Source organism: Sesamum indicum, linkage group LG7, assembly GCF_000512975.1.
Source record: "Sesamum indicum cultivar Zhongzhi No. 13 linkage group LG7, S_indicum_v1.0, whole genome shotgun sequence".
Lineage (NCBI taxonomy): Eukaryota > Viridiplantae > Streptophyta > Magnoliopsida > Lamiales > Pedaliaceae > Sesamum > Sesamum indicum.
Window position 1 is genome coordinate 2,472,876 of NC_026151.1, and position 27,986 is coordinate 2,500,861.

At 32.7% G+C, this 27,986-nt stretch overlaps 3 protein-coding genes and 1 long non-coding RNA gene across 4 annotated transcripts; 2 read left to right on the forward strand and 2 right to left on the reverse strand.

Annotated features, from left to right (window-relative positions):
• Positions 415-3,322, reverse strand: LOC105165973 (probable nucleoredoxin 2). The gene is made up of 3 exons (XM_011085138.2): positions 2,983-3,322; positions 1,361-1,855; positions 415-1,259 (listed from the first exon to the last, which is right to left on the reverse strand). Exons 1-3 carry the CDS (start codon positions 3,166-3,168, stop codon positions 642-644), a joined length of 1,299 nt encoding a protein of 432 aa, XP_011083440.1. The 5' UTR covers positions 3,169-3,322; the 3' UTR covers positions 415-641.
• LOC105166001 (E3 ubiquitin-protein ligase ATL23) lies at positions 10,667-11,068 on the reverse strand. The gene has a single exon (XM_011085174.1). The coding sequence runs from the start codon at positions 11,066-11,068 to the stop codon at positions 10,667-10,669; it is 402 nt and encodes a 133-aa protein (XP_011083476.1).
• On the forward strand, positions 16,780-22,581 carry LOC105165975. The gene is made up of 10 exons (XR_848122.2): positions 16,780-16,933; positions 17,138-17,195; positions 17,313-17,371; positions 17,470-17,545; positions 17,912-21,395; positions 21,483-21,577; positions 21,656-21,721; positions 21,816-21,869; positions 22,033-22,092; positions 22,179-22,581. It is a non-coding gene; the product is annotated as an uncharacterized LOC105165975 (long non-coding RNA).
• LOC105165976 lies at positions 25,771-27,768 on the forward strand. The gene is made up of 4 exons (XM_011085139.2): positions 25,771-26,372; positions 26,735-26,837; positions 27,222-27,383; positions 27,446-27,768. The coding sequence occupies exons 1-4, from the start codon at positions 26,092-26,094 to the stop codon at positions 27,608-27,610; spliced, it is 711 nt and encodes a 236-aa protein (XP_011083441.1). The 5' UTR covers positions 25,771-26,091; the 3' UTR covers positions 27,611-27,768.

Consider the following 27,986-nt stretch of genomic DNA (forward strand, 5'->3'; position numbering starts at 1 on the left):
GAGCCCCATCAATAGTATTAACCATTGATATCAATTGTGTTTGTTTTAATCAATCATTGGAAATTGAAATTTTTAAGTTCACTAAATTTATTTTCAACTATCTATATTGCGAATCTGTGATGAACTCCAAAATTTCTGTCTCATTTTAATCATTTTTTAAAATCATTATTACACATTTTAAATTCATTTGTAGAACCATTTAAATCTGGTTGCATTGGTTAGAAAAGAAGCAACACTTAGTTCTTAGACAACAAAAACATTCTTCGTCTAAATACATCTAGAGTGGATTGAATTTTCTATTACAGACAAGTATATATACACGTCTCGTCTCGTGTATAAAATCTTTCTTTAAATAAGTAAATAATATTATTTTATTCGCATGATATGTATATAGTAAATGCAATACAAAATAAATAAAATTTACAACAAAAGATTCAATCCATAACTTCCTTTCCTTGGCAGTAACACATAACACGGGGGTGAAAAACATCGATGTTAATACACAAGTGAGACAAAGTTAACACTGATCCCCACATGACATTAGAGCGGCACCATCAAGAAAAGACACACAATTCTGCCATATTATACAAGAAAAATCTCTGTTTGAGATGTAGAATTCCCCAAGTATTTCCCTCTCTAAGTCAAGGGCCGTTGTCGACGACTCTCACACACTTGGGATGCACCTCATAGCCACACTCGATGCACTGATAAGCCCAACCTGACCCTTGCTCGTCACAGTCGCAACATATGAAGGGGCCTCCTCCATTTCCTTGGGACACCAATGTTAGCCTGTGACCGTGCCCAGAATGGAACTCGGATTTGGGAAGATTCTTGGCCGCTTCATCGGCTTGTCTCTCCAGAAATTCTACTCTGGCCTCTGTAAATGGATACGCATTTTCTTGGTACAGGTTCAACAGGTTTCTTCCTTGTTTGGTCACTGTTTTTCCATCAGGGCCTAAAATAACCAAGCTGGGGATTCCTCGTATGTCGAAATGTTTAGTGAGAGCTTTGATGTTTGGATCACCATAAGGTAGTGCCAGCCATGGCATGGTCTGGAAGTATGACAGAAAAGATGTTTGGTCGTGGTCGCTCGACACAAACACTATTTCGAAGTCCTGATGATGGCTGTTGAGGCTCGATTCTTGGTTGATCTTTTGGTAGATGGAGGCTAATTTGGGTGTAAATTTTACTCCTGGAAAGCACCATTTAGCTGAGAAATAAAGTCCAATTGTCTTCCCGATTAATGAAGCCACCGACACCTGAAACAGACAATACGTAAACAATATTCTTAATGTCTTCTGATCATCAGTCGTAAACATATACAGTTAACTTTTGGGCAAAAACATTACAAGTCAAATACCTGTTTTGGTATTTTGTGACTGATGAGAAAATCTCTTTCGTGGTTTGTCAGCAAATCGCGGAGAGTCTGATTTTCGTGCTTGTCCTTCTCCTTCTCGAGCAACTCCTCGACCCTCTCTTTTGTAAACGGATAAGCTTGTACCCCATAGCGATATATGAGATCCACTCCATCTATAACTATTGAATCTCCTTTACAATTATTTGGTTGCAGAATAATCAAGCAAGGTATGCCTTCAACATCAAACCTCCGACTCAAGGCTCTTTTCAACTCCAAATCAGAAAACGGAACAGCAAGCCACGGCATCGAACTACGGTAGTCATCAAAGGCATTGACATCCTCGTCCGACGACACGAAGACTATCTCAAAGCCGGGGTCAGAATTCTTGAGCTGCTCGTAAGCATTGGCCAGTACGGGGGTGAACTTATGGCAAGGCTGATACCAGTTAGCAGAGAAGTAAATGCCAACAATTTTACCTTCAAGATCAGCGATTTTCACCTGCCTCAAATACGGGAACTTGAAACCATGACGACTCCATATAGTATGGTAGAAGACCAACTAAAGTTGGATAAAAACTAAACAAAAACCAACCAAAAAAGCTAAATGCAAACAGCACAAAGCATAATCTAATTTTCGTCTTTTCCAAGTTTTCCATCTGAAATAGTGCAATAATCAAATTCAGGAAAATATTAACCGGCCTGCAGTCGACTTATTTGAATTATGGAGTTTCTTCACTGTCTTTCATCTCGGCTTCCATGAAACTTGGGACACATATCCAGCTTTACAATCAGATGACTAATTACCTGATTAAGTTAGTAAACCGACGGAGAAAGCATGAACAAGCATCTAAGTCAGTCGCAACTCGGACTCGATTTACGGATCTGCAAATCCTTTTGGATCTTCTGAAACATCTATGATCGTGCACGTAACGTGTACAAGTTAAATTAGATATCTGGTTTCAGAAAAATAATTTTGACACGTGCGGTGCGTATATTAACTGTAATAAAAGATGCAATAGGATTTGCAATAGAAAACTCGGATCTGTAACTAATTAGCTCCTCCATCACCACCACCCCACCGAGAAAGAAGACAGAAGAATAAAGACTGAGCCTGGTTAAACTTAATTAGACAAACATGAGCAATTACAAAGAATAATCAAGAGAAACCAGCAGGTGTTGGTGCGAAGGCAGTACAGTGCAAGAACTCATTCACATGCTTAAAACGCTGAACAACACAGGTTTGTTTTCTTTCAGTATGGTGTCTCCTTAATCAAGTCGACCAGTGGATTTTCAGGGTTATCCCCATCCCACCCACCAAAGGGAAGGGCTCGTTCGGTCACCTGTTAACTTCTACCAGATTGTTTCTGCAGCAGGATTTTTGAGATTCAAAGAAGAAAACGCTTCTAGAATCACTCAAAATTGAATCCAGCAACAACCCACATACAGATATTCCTGTTTCTTTCGAATCTTCAATTTAACTAATTAACCATACAAAAATTAAACTTGAGAAGACTGCACACACACACACACACACACACACTCACTAGAGAGAGAGAGAGAGAGAGTTGAATCTTTTGTGAAGTTTTCAGCTAAACTTAGTAGCAAAAAGAAGATGAAAATAGTTACCTGAGAACCAGAGGGAGAGAGGAGAAAGTCACGATCTTTAGAGGCCAAAAGAGAGAACAATCTGGACGCCCCAGAACCAGAATCCATCTCACATTCACCGAACCCATACTTGCTCAAATCATATGCATCATCAACTCCATTGCTCTTCACTTCATTTCTTTTTACTACTGCTGCTTCTTGCCTCATCTCTCTCTCTCTCTCTGCCGGCCAAAGGACAGTGTTCCAACTACAAAGGCAGTAGTACTATCTGTGTAGCCTACTTCTCATGCATTCCTATAGAAATCTGGCAATATTCGACAAGTAACACGTAGCATCCGTACCTTCCCACTCTCAAGCCCTGTGCCCATCACACATAATTTGGCTCTCAGTTGACTACCAGTATTCTTCTTAGGGGCTGTTTGGCCATCTCGTTTGTGTTTTTGTCTATAATGTGGGGTTATCCTCCTAAACATCGCGCCCAAAACCTGCTACCCTTCAACTCTAGTTCAAATTCCGGATAAGTTTGGAATCACCCTTTTTATCTGGCCCTCCCACGAATCAAATTCAAGTATGTACTCAAATTTACAGTTAACATAAAATTATACCACTAGAAAAAATTATAAATATTCATCCTTCATGTCTTAAATATGTTATTTTAATGCTTCAGAACATAAATCGAGTTTGATAAAATTTGAACTAATTGTTTAGCAAGTATTACATACTTGTCCTGCGAACGTATAATGTTCAAGTAAAGTAATTAATCGTATCTAATTTTGATAAGAATTTTCTTAAGACCTTAAGTATTTTTTCCTTCTCAACGTAGTTTTTAAACACTGGACATGGTTTAAGTGAGAAGAGAATTCCAAACAAGGCCTTAAGAGGTAGGACAAGAAGATTTTAATGGGGCGAAATGTAGTGGGAATGCGCCACGTAGAAGGCGAATGATGTGAGGGGTAGCAGAAAAAGAAAGGCTAAAATACGTATAAAAATGGTAGGCATGGGAAGGTCCACTCATCCCTTAATTAAAAACAGAAATAATAATATTATTATTATATATTTTATATGTTAGGGGTTGGTATAGCGGATAACAACTCAAGGGGGGACACCTGTCCCCTTCTTCTTCTTACCATTCCTACACTTTAATTTGCCTTTCACATTTTCTAACACAAAAAGCTGTTGCCTCAAACATTACATAATTGTAGTATTGCCAACAAGCCTACTTTTAGTATTTCTTTTTTCTTTTTTGCTTTTTTCTTATGAAGGAAATTCAAACTTTATTGGGATTTGGAATCAAGACTGCATTTTCTTTTTATATGTAATGTAATTGTGATTTTAGTGAAATGATAAAATAGAAATTCTACCTACGATATAATTGCACATCAGGTGAAAAATAAAAATTATAAAAAAAAAAAAAAGAACTCGTAGGTTTTCATTAAAGTCCAGGGGCCTGAGATTCACCAATCAAAATAAAGGTCCAAACACAATCAAGCCCATATCATGAATCGTCGACAAATAGTCCGGATGACATTTCAAATAGGATCTCTAAAACCATATCAACAATCCACACAAGATTGAATAAGCACTATGACATGCACTATCAATATCAAATATATATAAGTAATTAATATATTAAATTAAATCAATAATTACTATTACAATTCACTAATACAATAAAAACTCAAACTCATAATTTTTTTTAGGATAATTATATTTACAATCCCTCATCTATTGTCTTTTAAACATACTATCTTGCCTTTTAAAAATTCATAGAAATTACCCTCGACAGCCTTTAAAATCCAAAAACACCCTTGTTGACTACGTTAATTATTAAAATAATTTTTCAATGATAGAAATGGCCTTAGGGGTATTTTTATAATTATCCAAAGATAGAAGGGATGTCAAGTAATATTTATGAAGATGAGTAATGTCACCACATATATATATTTTTTTGTTATTTATACTATTTTTAATTAAATGCAAATTATTATATTAACTTTGTTTTTTTTGAATAATTAAATTATTTAATTAATATATAAATTATCTCCTAAAATTATTAAAAAAGATTATTTATTATCTAATTTTATTTATAACTAAACTTTACTAAAATTAAAATTAAAAAAAATTATGTATTTTATATAAATTATATTAGAATTAATAGAATAAATAATTTATTTATTAATAGGATATTTTAAATTATTTATTTGGAAAAAAATATCCTTCTTCCCCAACCACACCGTCCCACCCTAACCCCGTTTTATTAAAATATCTTTTTAATAAATAAATAAATTTATTTTATTAATTTTAATTAGATTTATATAAAATGCATAAATTATTTTAAAATTTTAATTTAGTAAAACTTAGTTATAAATAAAAATAGAAAATAACTAATTTTAATAGTTTCAAATAATTTATACAAGTGTGATAATTTTTAAATTTGAATTGATAATCTTGACTAATTTAATTTATATGTTAATTGAATATTTTAATTATTAAGTTGTAATTTTATATAGGAATTCAATAAAAAAAAGTTAATAAATAATTAAAAATTAGTATAAATAATAAAAAAAAATACGGGATCATACGTCTCATCTTTATAAATATTACTTTAGCACATTTTCTATCTTTTGATAATTATAGAAACACCCTACGGGCATTTCTATTTTAGAAAAATTATTTTAAAGGTTGGCTAAAACAGCTATGAGTGATTTTTGTACTATTTCAAAATACAATAATAATTTATGTAAACGTAATTATCCCTTGTTTTTATTATGAAATTTCAATATTTCATGATCATATTTAGAGAGTTGGAGAAGATGCATTTTATTGGTAACATCGAAACGAGTGAGCGATTGGGACAAGTGGTAGTAGCGCCATCTGTCGCAGTGAATCCTGGAAATAGAATTAAATAAGGTGATAGTCCGGCCCACCATCATACGGCCCACGTATTATACTGTCTTTTGGACCCTCCTTCTGGTAGCTTTCGCGTGTCCAATACGGTGCCGTTTCGGACTTGGTTAAGGCAACAAAACCTAGTCCAAAATACAAAAGACAAAGAAAAAGTACTTGTATGTCCGAAATCATTCATAATAATAATGGTTGAAAAAACAAATTAAATTATCTAGTATTCTATTTGTGATAAATTCATACAAATCCTTTTGAGTTGATTGCGTTGAACATAGAAAATGAAGTCCAGTCACATTCAATTATTCAAAAAAAAATTTTTAATTAAATTAATAAAATTTCTAATAAGGTCTGCTTCGAGTTTGATTTGTACTCACTAATTAAGTCAAACTCAAACACTAATTTTTAACCCGAATAAAAGTCCAAATATTTATTCATTTGTCTGGACCTGATTCTTTTACATGATGACATGCATCTGCAAAAATTCAAATATTTTAAAATAAAGTCAAATCAAATCATGAAAAATACATAATTTTGAATTTGGGAGAATTCAAGATCCAAACATGGAGGAAAATAGTCCAAAGTGGTGGGAGCGATGGAGAGACGTGTATAAATTGATACACACATTTGAACTTGTCAATTTGTTAAAGTTAAATAAAGAAATTATTTTATTTCTACTCGAAACTCTAAGTTAACGTACACATCAAAGTAGTTGAGATTATAACATGTCAATTATTAGCTTAAGGGAACAAATGTCATGAAATTGTAGAAAATATAAAACGCCCAAGACTTGTACGCAAACCTCAAATTCCTCGTACTAACTTGAGTGGATCAAACTATAATTATTTTCGACCTTCTATTGTCAGACTTGTTATATTGTGCACGCATCATCAATCTACTAATTTTATCCTGAAATTAATTTTTGTTTATTTGATATCACATAGCTATAATATAAATTTGGATCGAATATAATTTACCCTAAAAAGAACCCTGTGAAAAAATAAAGGTTAAATTACCCTCTTGTAATTTAAAAAATAATGCAATTTGGTATATTGCATCATTTTCAGTGTCACGAATAAGTAAATTGTATTTTATTTTTTTCACAGGGACTTCTTTTTACTTGTAGGATTTCATGGCTTGAGAACGGACCAAATGTGTAGACAGCCTTAATTAATGAACTTTCATTCCGAACTTAAATCAGGTGAAATTTTCAAAATATGGGCCAACTTAATTGATTACAAAAATTACAATTTTGTTATCTTTAGTCGTGCAATGTTCTAAATCAGTACTAGTCCAAGCTAAGACTTCATTGCTATGATGAACTTATGTAAATGATGTCTTAGCCTACTGGTTAAGATTGAATTCTATGAATAAATTTAAATTATGTCGAATGTGTGTATATTTGTATTGATTTATGTGAATTATTATAATTTAATTGCGATGTACTTGTATGGATATGATGTCTTAAAATCATCTGAGTTGATGATGCGAGTGGCAATTCTTGTTTTTGGGAGAGAATAAACACAATTATTACTACATGGTCAGCTTCATTAGCTTTTGGTCCGTTGAGAAGCAGAAGCCCATGCTTCGGAGCCTGCACTTCTCTATATTAAGTCCATCGATCGGGGCCCGAACCCGATCACAAACTCAACCCAATTTACTTCTCTATGCTAAATTCCTCGTATGAACAAAAGAACATTATTTGTAAGAATACTACCTAAGAATCAAATAGGATGCCCATGGGCTTTTTGGCCTGAGTTTTATTATTAATTACTACCCGCCAGGTATGTAGTTTCTACTTGTATATAATTAATATTTTAATAATAATTTATCAATTAACGTAAAATTTGAAAAGTTGAATAAATTAATTATTTTATCATGAAATACATTTTTTACTTTTACAAAAAATTAAAATTGATGCGGCGGGTATCATTAATCATCGTATAGATTGTTAGACAATGAGATTCAAATACACTTTTAATTGTCCTAATTCTGATGTCATATTAAAAGAATCATTGAAGAAGTTTAAGAATTTTACATACACACAATGAGTATATATATACAGATGCGGGCAGTAAGAATAAACAAGAAAAAAAGAAACAATTACAATCAATAATAATAAAGATATGGTTCCAGAATATTTGATTCTCCAAATCCAAATCTCAATAATCATAACATTAAAAGTTTAAATTATTATAAAAAGAAATATTTAATATTTAATATTTTTAAAAAGTTGAACTCGTTCTTGTATGTAATTATACAAGATTTTCCATTGCATGATATTTGCGTCTTTCTATGCGCCCGGAGCTCAAATCAAATTCAGCCTAGCTTTTATGGAAAATTTTGATTTTATCGAAACTAAATTAATTATATGACAAGTATAATATATTTATTGTGTGATTCTTATACAATTTAAAAAAAAATAATTAATTTTGGTTCAATAAAATTTAAACTGGGTAAGAATTTTATTTTGGTATATATCATATAATTAGTCTACAATTAAATTTAAGATAATTTCACTTTTCGTGTCACATAATTCATACGTACAGTAATTTTGGATACAAATCTTAATTGTTCAAAATAATGTCTTATGAATATGATAAATTTAATAAACGATATATTAATATATAGTGTAATTATTAAGTATTATACTCAAATATTGGATACAAATAGGACATCATTTTATTAATAGTAAAATGATATATACCACACCAATTATTTCTTACAATAATACAATTGAAATATGAAACAGAATTTGTACATTTTTGGTAAGTAAAGAACAAAAAAGGGGAGAGAGATGTGGAGGCCAGCTTGAGCTTCTTATATATACTTCCAACAACATATGGAATCAGAAGAAGCTCTCACCGAACAGTTGTCTTCTAAGGAACGAACGATGCTCCCCGCTTTAATCACTTCACTGCGTCTGCGTCTGCGTCTGCATGCAGCACTTGGAAACAGTGAACCAAGCAGCAAATTCCAACTCCCATCCCCACCACCTCTCACACCATTCTATGCATTCCCACTCGTCCTCCGCCCCACTCACCCTTCCCTCCATTAATACCTCCCCCCCTCTATACTTTTTTACTACAATATACGTATATATGTACACATACTACTCAATTTAAATATTCTTTTTCTATCAAACTATCTTCGTACATTTTCACACAACACTGAATGTAAGGGGTGTACATCTCGTCATTTAATTATTAAGGGGTCAAAAAATATTTGTATAGCCAACAATAAGTGAGTAATGAATAAATCATTTAATATCTTTTACTAGTATATCAGCAAATTAGATAAATTTTAATTAATAAATAAATATATTTGTTAGACAGAAACAAATAATTTATATTGTAGTTGATGTATGTTGGTCCCAGTTAATTAATAGTATAGATACAAGGGAATATTCCCAGCATATGGATCTTTCCTCTGATTTTATTTTATGTTATTTTAATTCAACCCCTTACAGTATGCAGTTTTGCCGAATGCTACTGTTGGATTCAATTAATTATTTTTAATATAAGTGCATGCAATTTCTAAAGTAAAATTAATCTAATAATGAAAATGATAAATACTATATTAATTAAAAAATAAAATCACATAAAAAGAGATGAATTAAATATTTGCACATCTGAATATATTATAAATCAAGATTGTTCAGCTAAGGACCACAATCAAATTTAAGGTTATAGGTTCGAATTTTATGATCAAATATTGAAGTAATATTATAATAATAGCTTCTAAAAAAACAGAAATGATTGTGATTAAAAATTTCCAATTTTTGTGAGTAATAAACAAGGCAGCTAATTTTCAAATTTGAGAGGAAGTTGAAGTGGCATGACATGATTGCGAAAATTCCAATCAACTTTATAAAAGCGGAAAATTTTACTTATTTCCTCTAAACCCCGAAACAAAATTATTGGAGTTGGGAGGGGAGGCAGCTGCAATTACTTGACTAAAACGCTACTCCCTTATACACGACTTCCCTTTCAAAAATTGTTGCCTATTACTCCAAATAATCATTAAAGTTATATTCCCCCCCACTCAAAAATAACAATTATGTAGCAATTAAAGTATGTACAACTCATACACACGCATTTCTTGTTTAATTATATTTCCACCTATTTTCCCTATTAACTTACTAAAAATATTCATCTTCAACTTTTATTTTCTTTCTCAAATTTAATATATTTTTATTCTTAAGATATGATATATATGAGAAAATTATTAATTTTTTTTTAAAAAAATGGTATTTACCTCCTTGTCCGTAAATGAAGTAATTTATCCAACAATAAGATTAGAAATTACAGACACAATTTCGAAATAATACTTCAAATAACTTTATAGGAAAAGAAATTAAAAAATTCATGGATGTTTAACAAAATATAATTTCAAGAATTTTTAATTGTTTAAATTTAAATTTAGCCAAACAAATCCTGAATTGAAATGCATGATTTTAAATGTGTGGATCCAAATATAAATGTCTGCTACTCTGCTTTAATAGTAATTTACTTCAAGAATTACCAGTATTTAATATTTGAAATTTTGATTTAAAATTGTAATTAACATAATGATCAGACTTAGATATTTATGAAGAATGAAAAACAAGAAAAGAAAAAGAAATAAAAGGGCCCAAAAAACTTATTATATATATAAATAATAACAATAAGATGAATATGAATTCTGTTCTCCTCTGAGTCTACAAATTCAGAAAATAAGAACAAAAGAAAAAAAAAAAAAAAAACTAAAATTTACATACAAAAATTGAATACCCATAACATTGTGAGAGCTTCATTTCTACATTTCAACAAGGACTGGTTGATTGAGGTGGATCAAAGAGCTCGGGCCCAATCTTGGCCCGGCAAACAGGGCAGATGGAGTTCTTGGACAGCCACGCATCCGCGCATTCGAGATGGAAGCCGTGATTGCACCCGGGAACCATCCTCGCCGCTTGCTCGCTCTCAATTTCGTCTAAACACACCGCACAGTCCGTGCCCAACACCAAATCTTTGCCGGTAACCTTGGGGAGTTTCTCGAGATCAGAGGACGACAGGCCCTTCCCCTGGTTGGGCTTCACCGGCGCCCGAAACTCCTGGCTCTCGTCGCTCCTACTCGCCGAGTAGCACAGCAGACAGATGTACACCACGAACACTGCGCTCATGCCGGCGCACGGCAGAAACAGGGCGAGAAACACCGACACCAGCATGGTTTTTTGTCTGAGTATGGTATGGGTATTCAAGAAAGCTTGAGACAAGTGTGAATTTCAAGCGGGTTGGAGTGTAATGTACACCATGGCTCACGGTGGGAAGGGTCAGGGGGAAATGAGTGGGTTTATATACTGGGGTTGGGGGTGTTTAGGGTCTGTTTGGGTGCTGGAAACGTTTATCAGAGTATTGAAGGGAGGCTATTTACTTCAGGTGTTTGGTTTATAATTTATTGTGTGTGGGAAATGAAATTAGATGGCTATATATATAGAGAAAGTTTAATACAATTTACTGATCTGATATTGAAAATGAGCAAATTATTAATTTTCTTTGTACAGAGAGAAAGAGAGAGAGCTTATTTTAAGTTATAAGCAGTATAGACAAAGCCAAACAGAAATTGTTTTTCCAGTTATGGAAAGCTGACGCCTTTCTTGAATCTCAAGGAAAAAATGAAGAAACTGATGTATAGATTTTTTTATGGGCACTCGTCTTTTTATGGGAAAAAGGAAAAGAAACGTACTGCGGTGAGATCATTGGACCCGCGATTTCGTGACCGCTTGATTTTCTAATCTTACATTCTTGGCAAGAACAAAGGGAGGGTGGTGAACATGAATGAATCCCTTCATTAATGGTGGAAGAAGTCTCTAGAATGTGTAACTATAGGGTTGTGATTTGGTGTGACGAGCATAATGAATTGAATGGCTGTGATGCGACTTGATCAGAGAAAGAAAGTGAGTGATTTCATCACTGTTGCTTAGTTGTTGCGCACAAGAGTGAGTGAGTAGACACATACATGATACATTTGGCCAAGTATGCAAAATTTGAGGAGGGTTTTTAGGGCAGGGTTTTAATGAATGGAACACTCTGTGTGTGTGTCTGTGGGCTGTAATAACACTGTACAGTGTGTGTTTTTTTGTGTCTGTGTGTGTGATGTTATCTGTCTCTGTGGGTGGAATTGATGGATGGTTGTAATCTTGGTGGGGTGTTTGGAAGATCCAAGAGGGATTTCGTAGTTTCTACAATTTGTATAGAATTTTTGTTTGTCAAGGAATGATGACTTATGTTTTTTATTTTTACTGTGTGGGGAATTTATGTCGGGGTCAAGATTATAGTTTATGTGGTTCTTGGTTTGGCCAATTTCCACACAAAGAATTTAGAATAGAATTTGGGGTTAATTACACTTCAATTTTTTTTTAAAATATAAAATTATATACTTTTTTTTGAAAAAACGGTTTGAAATTGTACTTACACAATCTTCAAAAAAATCTTCCTTTACAATTTGACAGTCTTCCAGGAGGATTTGGATAAAAAATAATAATACTAACAAAATAAATTACATTAATTTTTCATTTTGCCTCTCACTTAATATTTTCATGTATATTTTTGTATTTATAAATGGATAAATATAATATATATATATATGCACTGAGGTTAACACACTACATTTTTCTCCTTATAAGTACATAATGATTACATGAGAATGTTACATGATGAGTAAAATTGAAATTTTGTGTATTTTTTTACTAACATCATCATTTTTCATCTAAACTCTAACAAAAGATGTTCAGGTTTAAATAGTGAATTTCCGAAAGGGGTGTAACTGTAATTTTTTTTTGGGAGAAAAATATATTTTTATATTTTTAGATGGGTCTAAATGTAATTAACTCTAGAATTTAATATCACTAGAAGATATTCTTTTATTATGATTACTTATCAAGATTAAAAGTAAAAAAATATAATTAATATTAATTAATTTGTAGCTGTGCAATGACTACTAATCATCACTTCTTCAATTGAAATCAAAATATTAATTGCACCAAAAAGTTATAGCAAATTTTGACCATAACAAAAAATATAAAATAATTTATGATCGTGGTAGATGATTTTGATCTATTATATTTTTTATGCCATAACCATTTATGACATAGGGCAAAATTATTAATTTTTCTTTTTGTAGTATTTATAGTGATGATATATTATTTAGGAACTTTCATATGTATGTACATTTTGTACAAGTAGATGTATGGATATTTTTTAAATAAAATTATGGTTCTATAGATTATATAATGAGAAGTATTTGAAAAGTTATTGTAGGAGACTTTTTATATGTATATTAAATGTGTTTACAACTAATATATGTAATATATGAATTACAAAGTTAAAAAAATCATAAAAATTTTGACTTTGAAAGAATCTACATGATGATATGTTGTTCTTGACCAAGTATTTAATTGGTTTTGGAGGGATTTTTTTGTCTATTTCGACTTCAATATTATTATTAAAAAAAATCGATCAATTTTTATCCAGACAATGAAATTATCTTGTGTCAAGTATATGTCTTTTTCAGGTGTAATTGATACTTTTTGACATAAATGGACCATAATATGCTATTTTTTTTTTGTTAATTATTATTCATAATTACAAAAATTAAAATCAAAATGGAGCACAAGTGTCATCCTACCACTATCACATTAGAGGAAGAAAAGTGCATTTCTCCATGGTCTACCTATATTTTGCAACATTCAAATCTCAATTTTCATCCTTTTTTATGTACTTCTAGCTCAAACAAATTAATTAATAAATAAAAATTTTCTCAGCTCTATTTCTTCATACCATACACTTACATTAATTAATTCAAAAATATCTCATTTTTTCATGTAAAAGCTAAAAGAAAAGGCAAAAGTTAAAAAAAATAAGAAAACAAAACAAAAAGAATAAATCACAACGAGTTTTCCTAAAATTTATTATAATTACAAATACCCCTTATTGTTGAAAAACTTATAAATGTCCCCGTAAAATTAAAAATCATCTAACAAAAACTCTCTCGTAACAGTTTATTATAATTTTTTTTAATTATAATAAATTTAAAAAAAAACCCGTTGTAATATACCTAAACAAAAAATAAAACCAAGCAAGCCCAAAAAAATTTCCAAAATGAATTGAACAAATCATTGCCTGCAATTTTATGTGATTTGACAAAATACGTTTTCAAGTATGGTGGTGGCTACAGTACTCCCTCTAAGCCTCTATATTTTATTGAAGTTGTTAGCATATTGCAGAGATATACATTATCCATTTCCTGATCATGATTCATACCGATATAAAGTGAAATGCGTATCTCATAATTCTTTTACTTTTTTAATATGTATTTTTTTAAAAAATAAATGTCCCTCTTTCTCTCTTTATTTGCACTTTATGCAATAAAATTGTCACCTCTAACATCAAATTACTACTATGGAATGATGATGAAATAAAATATTTGATCGAGCTCGCAATCTGACCCACCCAATCCTTGATGGAGGCGAAACTAATGATGCTAGAACCAAATGGACCAATTAAATTGTTAATTATGAGTATAATATAAATGTAGATGATAAGGTCGAGAGGAGTTTGATTGTGCTACTCTTGGATATGCAGAAAATAATTCTAAAATCATCAGTCGCATTAGAGGTGTTAGGATCGTCTCCAATAAAAACACTCCAATGATTAGGTTAGCGATATTGCCTAAGATGGGATGGTCAGAACTGAATATTATATTTAATTGATTTGGCATACCTGAATAATTGATTTGCAGGTATTTATTATTTTTCATTTGTGTACGGATGATACTGGAACTCATGACCTAGATGGCACCATGTGTCCACCTTTAGAGGGTTGTTGGATATATCGACTACCAGTGAGCCCGAAAAAGGAAAGTCTAATCAACTATTACAAGAATGATGGGTTACAAAAACCTTTATATTACAAAACAATATACAGAAATATTAACAGAAATTATACTGATCTAGAATAACAGAGTATATATAAAAATATATATTTTTTTCTTCTTTTTCGCAGATCTATATGTGTAAAGCAGTAACAGATAAGAGGTTGGCTCAAGGAGCTAGATCCAGAGATGGAAGCCCACAACCAACAAGGCCGGCAACATCTCACAGTTGTTCAGAACCCAATTAACCACAAAGGTCAGTCCACAAAAGACAATTCACAACCACTTCAGATTTTCACTCAGGAATGAATTCACAAAACACCTTTTTAATCGAAGCAAAAGAGAAGAAGATTTCTCAATCGATTATTCTCATATGAAAACCTCTTGAAGTATTTATAGAGGTATGGTTTAGAGATCAGAGAGAGGGACATTGATTATTGGAGAGAGAGAAAGACGCCAGAGAAGAAACCGAGAAGAAAGAGAGATAGAAAATCGGCGAGGAGAGAGAAGGAAAAAACCAGAGAGAACCAGTGAAGGAAACGAGGGGGTAGGGTAAATGAATTAGAGTTAGGTTTCTGAAGAAGGGGATATAAATATAAGACAAATAGGGTACGGCAAATGGGCCGAGTGGAGAGAGTAGGTTGAGCCAATAAGTGGACCGAAGATATGGAGTGGGCTGAGCCATCCATATTAGAGGATTGGTCGACTTTGGGCTTGAGCCTACCAAATGGTCTTGAGCCATAATTTTTCAACAAAGGCTAAGATTGTAGGTCCTTAAATCAAATCAGGACAACCAGAATGGACCTAACCCACTTTGAAAGTGTACGAATCCTCCTTTTGAGCCTTGTAAAAGGGTAAAACGGGGGAAATTAAGATCCTTTTACTCACATAAGTAGCTATACATGTTAAAGCCCACAATCCAACCCAAATCATAAATAGATTTAATGCAATTTACCTCCTTATCTAAGGAGGTAAATAACTTTATTTTAGAAAAACACAAACGAATAAATTACGATATTTTTTAAATCACAAGAAGGTAAATTTTTATTTTTTTTTACAAAAAGATTTATTGCATTTTTCTCAGTCATAAATTCAAGAAGACATTTAACGATTAAACTCAAGCCCCATTTTGTTACGGGTTTTGAATTAGGCGAACCTAAATCTAAATCCGAACCCAAATCCAAACCCGTACCCATTGTTTCTGCGGTATGTGATGCTGCTTTCATGCCGTGGAACTTGTGAATTCTTGAGGAAGATTTTAATTCGTGGAGGTGATTTGCAGGAAGCACGGGTTTCTTGCTTTAGACAAAGATATTTTCTTCACATGGCTTCACCAAAGTAGGGAACTACTATTTTAAATTCTATTGATTGATGCTATAATTTTGTTAAAATTTTAGCCCCCGTTTGCTTTTACTTTTAGTATTTAATTTTTAATTGAATTCTGCATTTTCAAGATTTTTAAAGTTTAATTTATTTTTCTGGTAAAGATAGAAATATGTCTGAATTAACGAGTTCAAATTAATCTTGAAAATGTATTTACACATTTCATGCATGCAATTATATTTAGATTTAATAATTTGGATTTATTATTTCAATGTTTTACTAATGATTAAGACTGAGGTTCTATGAATAAGTTCGAATTGTATAAGTTACGTGGATATTTGTCCCACTTTATATAGGTGATGTTAACTCCTTTTCAACAAACAATTAATACATAAATGACATATTATTTAAATTCTAAAAATTTAAATTTGTGACTTAAGACAGTCATTATTACAAGATCAAGAACCGAATCTAAGATGCACAAACATAGAAACATCTTACACTATTGCATCATATCGTCACATAAACGTTTTTTTTCCCCGATACAATCTAAGAGGCTATCAAGCAATATTCAAGTCAAAGTTGGATCATTAATTTCGTGAGTACTATGTAATTGCGTGTTAGCATTTGGAAGTATCCTTGTGATCCACATGTGCTTTGCTGGTGATGTACAAAGCCCACGGTTTGCTGCTCGTGAAATTTGTGGGCGATACATACACTCGAATTATTACATAGTTACTATCGTCTCCAAAAGTCAATAGTGATGCACGTAGATTTTCTTTTCATTTCTGATGCGAGAAAAATATGCTTCATTACAAAGAGTTGAGTTTGATATGAGGTAATCACTCAGATCGTATCAAAATCTACGTCCCCACCTTCATATTTAAATTGCAAACAATTTCGAACTTGCACCATTCGTTCGGAATCATTAACCAGCCTCAGTACCTCGAAAGCTCTAATATGTACGATTTAGGGTATGATTTAGGATATTTATAGTTTTTTATTAAATTTCTAAATATGAAAGTTTGATTTTTCTATATAGGTGTTCTATTTTTGGTTTCGGTTGGAGAAAAATCAACGAGGTCTCGACAATATATGAGGTTAGTTTTCGGATCTACTACTTTAAGATATTTTTTATGATTTTTAAAAATAAATTCTCGGTACAAGAATTGATTTAGGGTTTTCCTTATTTCTTTATTCTAAGTTTTTCTGTATAGGATTTTTTCTTTTTGGGTTTCTGCTGGAGAAAAAAAAAGAGGTTCAACCAATATATGAGGTTAGTTTTTCAGATCTACTACTTCAATGTATTTTTTTATTTTTTTAAAAAAAATTCCGATCAAAGAACTGATTCTTAGTTATGTTACTTTATTGTAGATTTTGTATAAAAACAAAAAAAAAAGAAAAAGAAAAAGAAAGATTGGGACTTGGTGAACTGTGCAAGACAATAACGGTATGTTTGTTTTATTTGAATTTATATGTATATGTGGCCCCTATTTGAGACTTGCATGATATTCACTTCTAGTAGTGACTTGCATGATATTGTTTATACCTTTTATGATAGTTTGTAAAATTTAAGAATTTTATTTAGACTTTTTATTATAGTATGTGGTCCCTATTTGAAAATTATTGTATTGTATTTCATAAATGTGGGCCTGTTTGAAAATTGACAGTTATTAATTGACCCCCACTGATGATATAAATGTTCACAAAATTCCTTGTGATAAACGTGTGTATCTACTTTTCTAATGTGCTTCTTGTTTGAGAATTGCCTCCTTTTAAAAAAATTGAATTTATTTATTTTTTCCTCAATGTGCAGAGTAGTGACTTGCATGATATTCATTTCGGGTATGGTGGTAGATTTGTGGATGGTAATAAATCTAAATATGAAGGGACATAAAAAAAGGCATTTGAAGGGATAGATATTGATATTCTAGGAATGCATGAATTAGGAGTTATGTATGACAAATATGGTGGGAGGAAAGGCACAATGAACTTTTATTATAAAGTTCCAGGCTTATCATTAGAACTTGGTCTAAGAAGTATTAACAATGAATGCCCTGACATTTACGTATGTGATTTGGAGAATCAATATAGAGGGATAGACTTGCCTATTGAAATATATATAGAAGAAAGTGATTGTGAGCCCGTTCAGACACTAGATAAAGATGGTAATGTTGTTTACAATGAAACTGAGGAAGAAATTAGGTACTCGCTAGATGGGTTAATTTCGAAGATGATTTAGATGATAGTGTTCCTGTGGGGGATGGTCGAGGGCTGGATTCTGTGTGTGAGGGTGTTGGGTAAAGGCTAAATTGTGAGGGGCAAGGACAGGGTAGGATGGGATAGGATCTGTGTGTGAGGGTGTTGGGGAAAGGTTGAATAGTGAGGGGTAGGGGGAACAAGGACATGGTGGTAATGGTGAGGGTGGTGAATAAGAGTTTCAGACTGAAAATTTGAGGCCTGAAAAAGGCACACAAAAAAAAAAGATAAATAAACTATGCTGAAAATTAATCCTCATCAGAATTTGATGATTCTTCTGATGAGGATTATCATCAGCCTGATCAAGCCTCAAGTGATAGTGAAACCCCAAGTCTTGTTTTAGAAGACCTTGAAGTGTCAAGTAATGATAACATATTCTTGAGTAAGAACCCAACTAAAAAAGATTTAATCCACAAACTGAGAAAGGTTATGAAGACGAAAATAAAAAAACCAGAATTTCAGACTGAAAATGCTGAAGAAAATGAAAACTAGTTTAGTGATGATGCTAAAAGTGATGAACTTGAAAGCTTGCCTAATTCTGATAATGAAAATTCACAACCAAACATGAATTTTTTAAAGAAACCACAAACATAAAGACATGTGAATTGGTTGTTGGGATGAAATTTCATAATGCAAAATGTTTTAAAGGGGTTTTGAGAGACTGGTGCGTCAGAAAAAGCTTTGATGTTGAATACATAAAAAATGAGAAATCAATGGTGAGTGCAAGATGTAAATTTGATGGTTGTAATTGGAGAATTCATGCATCCCCAGTAATGAAAGATGAATTTCGAATCAAAAGCATACAAGGGGCTCACACATGTGCTAAAACATATGATAACAAGCTTGCAAAAGCTTCATGTTTTGCCAAAAGGATGGAATCTGCAATTAGAGACCATTCAAATATTCCAATTAAACAGTTGAAAAGATCAATTTTGAGAAAATACAAAGTTGAAGTGAGTCAACAAAAAGTTCAAAGGGCAAGCATGGAGGCATTTGAAAAAATTAGAAGAAAAGATTCTATTCAATATGAAAAACTGTAGGATTATTGTGAGACAGTGATGCATTTTAACCCTGACAACAAGATGATTATTAGAAAAGTTGAGGTTTCAGATTCACCAATCTTTGATAAAATGTATTTAAGCTTTTCAGCACTTAAAAATAATTTTTTAAATGGTTGCAGACGAATCATTGGTCTAGATGGTTGTTTTCTGACAACTTGTCATAGTGGACAGTTGCTTGTGGCTGTAGGGAGTGATGAGAATGACAATATGTTTCCTATTGCCATGGTTGTAGTTCAGATAGAAAACAGGGAAAATTGGACTTGATTTTTGGGGGAATTGGTTGTTGGATGAAATTTCATAATGCAAAATGTTTTAAGGAGGTTTTGAGAGACTGGTGCGTCAAAAAAGGATTTGATATTGAATATATAAAAAATGAGAAATCAAGGGTGACTGCAAAATGCAAATTTGAGGGTTGTAATTAGAGAATTCATGCCTCCCCGTAATGAAAGATGAATTTCAATTCAAAAGCATACAAGGGGCTACACGTGTTAGAATATATAATAACAAGCTTGCAAAAGGTTCATATCTTGCCAAAAGGATAAAATCTGCAATTAGAGACCATTCAGATATTCCAATTAAACAGCTGAAAAGATCAATTTTGAGAAAATGCAAGGTTGAAGTGAGTCAACAAAAAGTTCAAAGGGCAAGAAGGGAAGCGCTTGAAAAAATTAGAAGAAAAGATTCTATTCAATATGAAAAACTGTGTTTGTGAGACAGTGATGCATTTTACCCCTGGCAACGAGATGATTATTAGAAACGTTGAGGGTTCAGATTCACCAATCCTTGATAAAATGTATGTAAGTTTTTCAGCACTTCAAAATAATTTTTTTAATGGTTGCAGACCAATCATTGGTCTAGATGGTTGTTTTCTGAAAAACTGTTATAGTGGACAGTTGCTTGTGGCTGTATGAGAATGACAATATATTTCCTATTGCCAAGACTATAGTTCAGATAGAAAATAGGAAAAATTGAACTTGGTTTTTGGGGAAATTGCTAGATGATATAGGTGGGTGGGTAGGCAAAAAGGACTCATTGAGGCCTTAAAAGATCTTGTGCCCAATTCTAAATATAGATTTTGCGTTATGCACATGCATGAAAACTTCAAAATAAAACTTAAATCCCAAGAACTGAAACAATTCTTCTAGAAAGCTGCATCAACAGCAAACAAAAGGGATTTTGAAGAATTCATACAAAAAATTGAAGATTTTAGCCCCAAAAAAAAACTTGAAGTTGAGACAGCCTTTGAATGGCTGAGAAAAATCAATCCAGAACATTGGATTAGGGTTTTTTTCCCTTTGCATAGTAAATGTGATATATTGGTGAACAATCTTTGTGAAAACTTTAATAATTACATACTTGATGCTAGAGATAAGCCAATAAACACATTGTTTGAATGGATTATATGTAAATTGATGTCAAGATTGCAGCAAAAAAGGGATGGGATGGAGAAGTTGAGGGAGACATTTGCCCCAAATGTTCTAAAAGCAATCAAGAAGCAACAGTTAATGGCTAGGAATTGTTTTACGTTATGGTGTAGGATGGTTGAGTATGAAGTAGATCATTTCCTAGATAAGTATGTGGTAGATGTTTTAAAAAGAACATGTATGTGTGGCATGTTTTAGTTGAATGCATACCCCTGCTGCCATGCATGTGCAATAATATCTACCAAAAGGGTTCTAATTGATGAGTATGATGATGTTTGTTACAAAAAATCAACATACTTAAAGGTTTATGGGGAGATGATTCATATTGTTCTCGGGGTAAAAAGATTATATTCAAACTACTTATGAATCTCTAAAACCACCAAAAGTTAAAACGAAAAAGGGTAGACCAAAAAGACTTAGGAGGAGGGGTCCGGATGAAGTGCAATCCACTTCTACAAGAAAATGTCTAGCATATACTTGCACGAACTGCTTGGAGAGGGGGCACAACAAGGAAACTTGCAAGAATCCACCACATCCAAAGTCAAAATTTTACAAGGTTTGTTAATTGAAATTGTTCATCTGATATTCTGTTTCTTTTTTTTTTTTTTTTACAATTCTATTGAGTAAAAACATTCATTTGCAGGGTATAAGTCATGAGGAAATACCTATTGAAGGCTCCCAAATTCCCCCGCAAGCCAGGAGCATAAATTGCAGTCTAAGGCTACAAGAGCAACCAAGGTAAGTTTTTTAATATATTTTTTTCAAAGTAAATATTAGTTACTACTTAAATATCAACAAATTAATTTTGAATTTCAGAAGCAAAAAACAAGAGCAGGTGCAAAGATACTGTAAACAAGCATTCCTCCATCTACTGTAAGCATTGTAAGTTCTCATAGCAATTAAAATATAATTCTTTTTGCTGCAATTGTTTACTGTAATATTCTTGACATATTAAATTTTTTTTTTCCAAATGCAGATTGATCATCTGCAGCTACACCCAACAAACACTCCTCCATCTACTATAAGCATTGTAATCTCTCTCTCTCTCTCTCTCTCTCTCTCTCTCTCTCTCTCTCTCTCTCTCTCTCTCTCTCTCTCTCTCTCTCTCTTTCTTTTTATTAACAACAAGGAATTGACTATCAAATGCTTGTGACTGTAATATAATCTTTGACATATTACCTTTTGAAATGTAGAATGAACAAGCAACTGTTGAGTTATCTGCAACATCCCCCACAAGCACTCATCCATCTACCGTAAGTTCTATTATTATAGGTTCCCTTATTTTTATATTTTATTGTAATTATTTTTAAACTCTTTTTCTTTTTATTGTTATTATCAGCAAAGAATTGGCTATTCAGGACGTAGAAATGCTGCTGTGATAGGAGACACTGTTGGAACAAGCTTAAGAGGATCTATAAATACAAATAAAAATAAAAGGCTATCAATTTTCGAAATTCTGAAAAGAATTAAGGAGAGGTCCAAGAAAAGGCCATAGAAGCTATGAATAACGGAGTTGTAATTTTGTCTTAACCATTTTAATGGGGTTGGATATACATTTTGGCTACTTTAAATGGAGCTATTTGTTTAAATTATTCAGTATTTTTGGCAGAGAATGTTTGGCAGTACTTTTCGAGCTAGTAATGTTTTGTAATGCGGTTGGATGTACTTCTAGCTTAGGCTTATATTTGAGAAATTTGGCAGTGTAAATTGACTTACATTCTGGCAGTGTGTAAATTGACTTAATTGGCAGATATAGTGTGAATTAGCTTACATTGTGCTCAACGAAATTAGGCATTTTATTATTTTTCATATTTTAAGTGTCTTATATAGTATTTCTTACAGCATTGGACAACATTTTAATGTGATGTTATAATCTAGAAATAAATATAAACTGCAGATTTTTTAAATTACAATACCATTAGAACAACCCTTGATAAATAAAAATAAACTGCATATTTGACGAATTAGAATACAATTACAACCACCCTTGATTTTTACTTGATTAACAAAATAAAAATCATAAAACATAAAACTGCACTAACTCCAATCCAAAAAATAGCATTGCTAACCACTTTTTCCTTGTGTTCGACAGTTACATTTGATCTCCTGGAATTTGACGCTTTCGATACCACATCATCTATATCACGACCATTTTGTTCATTTTCATCTGTTGTAAATGCACTCTCCCCCAATCCAGTGTATGCTCCACAGTCAAAGTTTACCGAAAACCCGTTTGGTGCCTATGTAGTTCTTTTAGGTTGTACCCAACGAAAAAAATTACAACTTGAAATCTACAACAATAATACAACCTACCTTTAGAAGGTTTTCTTAAAAAATCCACTACTCTAATTTCTGCATTTGAATTGCATCCACAAAATGGTGAAGCTGAAAACCTCAAATCGAACACTTCTTTGCATCCTCGATTTTTTTTCAATCGACTTGATTGTGTGGACATCGCTTCACAATCTGCAAAAAAGAAAAAAAAATGAGAAAGGAGCGTGCAAGAAAGGGTAAAAATGTGATAGAAAGAAGGGAATGAAGCAACCTTTAAATTGGGGGAGAGAAGGGCAAAAATATCCAAAATAATATGCTTTTCCTATCCAAGTTCGCAGTCAAATCGCATGTGGCACAATTTCTGTACATAGGGGTTTTTTTTAACATGTTTTATATCACACGAGTAGTAATTGATACTTTAATTTTTACAGGATGTTTTTTTATCATTTATATTATCACAGAAAATCCCTAAATTTTTTATGTTGGGATAATTTTCCCTACCTTGACAGGACAATTCTCCTATTCATAGAGAAGTCAATTATCTTTATTGTCGGGATCCTTAACTCTATTCTATTTTTGGAACCATGCAAACGGTTGGCATCAATTTTTGTAATAAATAAAAAAAGACTATATGAATTACTGTGAAATTGATATTTCGGAGATTTTACAGTACCACTTAAAGAAACAGGACACTTATTTTTTCTAAGAGTAGTACTTAGAATTTGTACATATATTATTTTTAAAAGAAAAGTGGGTATGATTTTCATCTTAGTGGGATCAATTCGAAAGTTTGTTCGAATTTGCACCGCTAATTGAAATTTGCTTCTTCCCACCCATTTTTTTTAATAGAAAAATGATTGTTTCATCTTATAATATTTAATTTAAAGTTGAAAAGATAATATAAGTTTGACACTGTCGAATTTGTTCAAAAGAGAAACATAGAATTCATCAAAAATTGGCTGTAAGAAAATGCTTGAGCTTAGCCATATTTTTGCCTATGCGGGACACGACCCCCATTAACATAAAATTTTATAACACGATTATAATTGATTTGGTCTGTTTTTCTCCAAGTTTGTTGCAATATTTTTTCACAAACAAACAAACCCCGACTTTAATAAAATTCCGAAAATTATGACGTGGTTCTGATTTTGGACATCAATCCTACACGGCCCATTCTTCGAATGTTTGATATGTCTTCACTGGGCTTTGATTTGGTACATCTTGAAAGAAGATAGAAACAAATTTAGAAAGTTCTACGGCCCATGATGAACATTTTCGGCCACCTTCTCCTCCCCATTACCCAATCTAATTGTTTTTCGGATATGCCAATGTTAATTTGTATGTGGGTTTTCATGAAATTTGTTATAATTGTAGATATTTTTTTATTATTTAAAAATTATAAATATTTTTTTATATTTTTTGAATTAGATGGTTGTATGATAGATATCCCATCGAGCTAGTCCATTATTGAGGGTATTTATTAATTAGACATTCATTAATTCTAGAAAGACATTTGTGATTTTTCAAACAACGAGAGGTATTTGTAATTATGACTCAACAGCATGTGACTAATTACATTATTCAATATATTGAAATGCAAGAAAAATAATTTAGTACAACAATAATTCAAATCAATAAATACGTTTGAACGAGAAAAGAAAATAACAAACTACTGTAAAAATATATATACTTATATTTGTAGAATTCGAACTCACGTGGTTTTGACTGTGATGCCTCAACTTTAATTATTTCACTTAAGGATGTTTAGGACATTAGAATTTGACATGTTCTGAAAGAAAATTTTAACTCAATCCAATAAGTAGAGGTTGTTGGGGATCATATGGTTGTATTCAGGCAGAGGAACTCAAAGGAACTAAGCTGGAGATTTGCACAAGACACGAAAGTCTTGGCATTTGATGTAATAAATATAAGGGATAATTACATTTCAATTTCCTGAATTATGATGTAATTATATGTAAACACTCTGTGATTTAAAAAATTATATCTAATACCTTTGAGATTTATTTTTGTTTAACAACTAAGTTTCTCCATTAGTAAAAATTACTGAATTTATTGATATTAATAAAAAAATTAAATAAAAATTGGTATTTGCCCCAAATTGCCTTATTACTAATTTATTGCAGATCAAACAATTTTTTCTCAACTAAACTCATTATATCGACAAAGACATACCTTCATAACGTGCGAATATATATGAGGGTAATTCCATCATAAAAAGATTTATTTGACTTGTAATTAATCAGTAATAAGTCAATTGGGGGTAGATATAATTGTTTATTAATATCTGCAAATTCAGTGAATTTTAACTAGTAGAGGAATGTATTTGTTAGATGTTTATCCCAAACCATAAGAGGTCTATCTGTAATTAATCAAATCTTATGAAAAGGGAGTGTAATTATTCATAAATATAATAACAATAAAAAGTTAAAATAAACTAATCTTAATTAAAATTAAATTAACAATTTAAAAAAATAAAAAGTTGGAAAAGAAAGTTTGTATCATCAAGCGAAATCAAGTTTGTGGAGATTTTCACAACTTGGAATTGACAGTTCATTCCCAATACCCCATACTGAAAATCTTATCCGAGATCAAAAGAAAAAGAGAAAAGGAAACCTTATCGATTTCCGGTGTACCTAGACGCAATTCTTCACAAAATACCTCATCGCCTTCTGTCGTAAGTCAGAATCCCCTGTTTCTTGACTTCCAATTCTAGTGAGCAGTCTGTCATCATTCGATTTCGACCATTTTAACGATCCGCCAATAACACCTCGAGATTGCTTTAGATTCATCGGTTGATCCTCCACGCCACGTGTGCAGTTGGTAATTCCCCCACGCTTTGACTGTCACCGCCGCAACTCTTTTCACTCTTCATTCTTCACTATATAAGTAGGAAGGTACTGTACTCGGATTTTCACTGTAGTTAGAAATACAGAATAGGAAAATTCGTAGGAGCCCGGATGAGAAAAATGGGTTTCAAGAGGAACAATAACTCGAGAGATCTTGTTGGGTTTCTTACGTTATTGTGTTTGCTTTCTCTGATTTCGTGTCAGTCCCCAATCCCGCCGAAGCAGGACGGGTTCTGGTACCGACGGAAAACAGGCAAGGAAGAGCCCGTGTTGATCGAGGCGTTCTTTGACCCGGTTTGCCCCGACAGCCGGGATTCTTGGCCCCCTCTCAAGAAAGCAATTCAGCAATATGGCTCTCGTGTTTCAGTTGTCGTGCACACCTTTCCTTTGCCGTAAGTCTCTCAATCGCTGCTTTTCTTATTTCCTTGTGTTTGTTTGTCTTGTCTGTTCTCACTTGTCATCCAAATTTTGTGGATTTAAAATGGAACTTGAAGTTTATTTATGGCTCAAATTTGTCATCTTGGTACACTATGAAATTGTAGTACGTACAGAAAATTCTATCATCATATCTAGGAAACTTTCGAAATCTGGATATGGAAACTGTGGTAATCTTGACATGCGCATGAGGTTTCTTTTTTCCCTTAATCTTGTCCTCATTGTAGAGAACAAGGTTTTGATAATCAAAGGTTTAGATAAGACTGTAAGATGTTTGTTTGACTTTTGTTGTTTTGTGTTGTCTGCTTGAACATTGCAGGTACCATGATAATGCTTTCGCCACTTCGCGGGCTTTGCATATAATTAATAAGGTGAACAGTTCAATCACGTACCATCTGTTGGAGGCGTTTTTCGAGTACCAGGTGACGTGAGATTGAATTTCATACGTCTACATTGGTTTATGTCTCCCTTCAGTTTCGCTTGAATTCCTATTTATGCAGTTTCAGAAGCCGATCCAAGTGATTTTTCCGTCTATTGATGTCTTTTATTTTGATCATAAAATGTCATATTACCTGATTGTTTATTGATGTTGAGTTACTGTCAAGAATGTGGAAATACTAACCCCAATTCAGGTTTGGTTGGACCTGAACACTGCACTTACTTGCGGTATGATTGGGGCATAATTTAAGAAAAGTGGCTTGTACACACTTGTTTTGCGATTACTCGTTTTGTCAAATCTAATTTGAGCAAGAATTTTTCCTCGATACTGGATCATAAGACTCAGAAATTGGCATATTGTCGAACAGGAAAACTTCTATGGCAAAGCAACATTCAACTTGTCAAGAGCAGCCGTTCTAGACCAAATAGCAAAGTTCGTCACAAAGACACTTGGAAAATCGTACCGCGCTGCAATCAAATCCGGCTTCACAGACTCCAAAACAGATCGTGCAACAAGAGTTTCTTTCAAGGTAAGATAGCAATTCTTTTGAATCATTTGCGACTTGATCTCACGAGTTTCTAATGTTTGCAGTTGGGTTGCTTACGGGGCGTTTATGGGACGCCTTTCTTCTTCGTCAATGGGTTTCCCTTACCGGACGCAGGGTCGGCCTTGGACGTTAAAGGATGGAGGAAAGTTTTAGATCCTTTAGTCAGCGGAAAGGGCAAAAGGGTGGAGGAGTTTAGGCATATCTACTGATGATGATGAGTAGATGCACAGTGTAATATCTGCTTCTCTTTCTCATGTAATATGTATTGGTTCAAGTTATGAAGTCAATAATGAGTTGTTGATAGTTAAGTTGTGTAAGAGAGCAATGCTTCCAGAAATTACTGCAGTTAAAATCCTGTTATGGCTGGTGACTGTGCGTTGGTCTTTAGATCGTATACTATCAGCAGCTGCCTGTGGATGAATCTGCAGTCTTTAGAGGTTAATTATAATCCAACCTAAAGAGGTTACATTAATAATATGGTGGAACCTACTTGAGGCATTTATGATTTTTTATGCCTATTAGACTCCGAGGGATTGGGTTGGCTCAACTTAACCCACCCCTTGAGATGGGTTAGATGATCCTAGT

What these genes read in the sequence shown, in the direction of transcription:
- LOC105166001 (XM_011085174.1), bottom strand. Translation starts at nt 11,068, where the DNA reads ATGCTGGTGTCGGTGTTTCTCGCCCTGTTTCTGCCGTGCGCCGGCATG.
- LOC105165973 (XM_011085138.2), bottom strand. Translation starts at nt 3,168, where the DNA reads ATGAGGCAAGAAGCAGCAGTAGTAAAAAGAAATGAAGTGAAGAGCAAT. An exon ending in TCTCTCCCTCTGGTTCTCAG is followed by an intron (nt 1,856 to 2,982) that starts GTAACTATTTTC and finishes TATTTGAGGCAG; the next exon opens with GTGAAAATCGCTGATCTTGA. An exon ending in GTCACAAAATACCAAAACAG is followed by an intron (nt 1,260 to 1,360) that starts GTATTTGACTTG and finishes TGTCTGTTTCAG; the next exon opens with GTGTCGGTGGCTTCATTAAT.
- LOC105165976 (XM_011085139.2), top strand. Translation starts at nt 26,092, where the DNA reads ATGAGAAAAATGGGTTTCAAGAGGAACAATAACTCGAGAGATCTTGTT. An exon ending in GTGCACACCTTTCCTTTGCC is followed by an intron (nt 26,373 to 26,734) that starts GTAAGTCTCTCA and finishes TGAACATTGCAG; the next exon opens with GTACCATGATAATGCTTTCG. An exon ending in CAACAAGAGTTTCTTTCAAG is followed by an intron (nt 27,384 to 27,445) that starts GTAAGATAGCAA and finishes TAATGTTTGCAG; the next exon opens with TTGGGTTGCTTACGGGGCGT.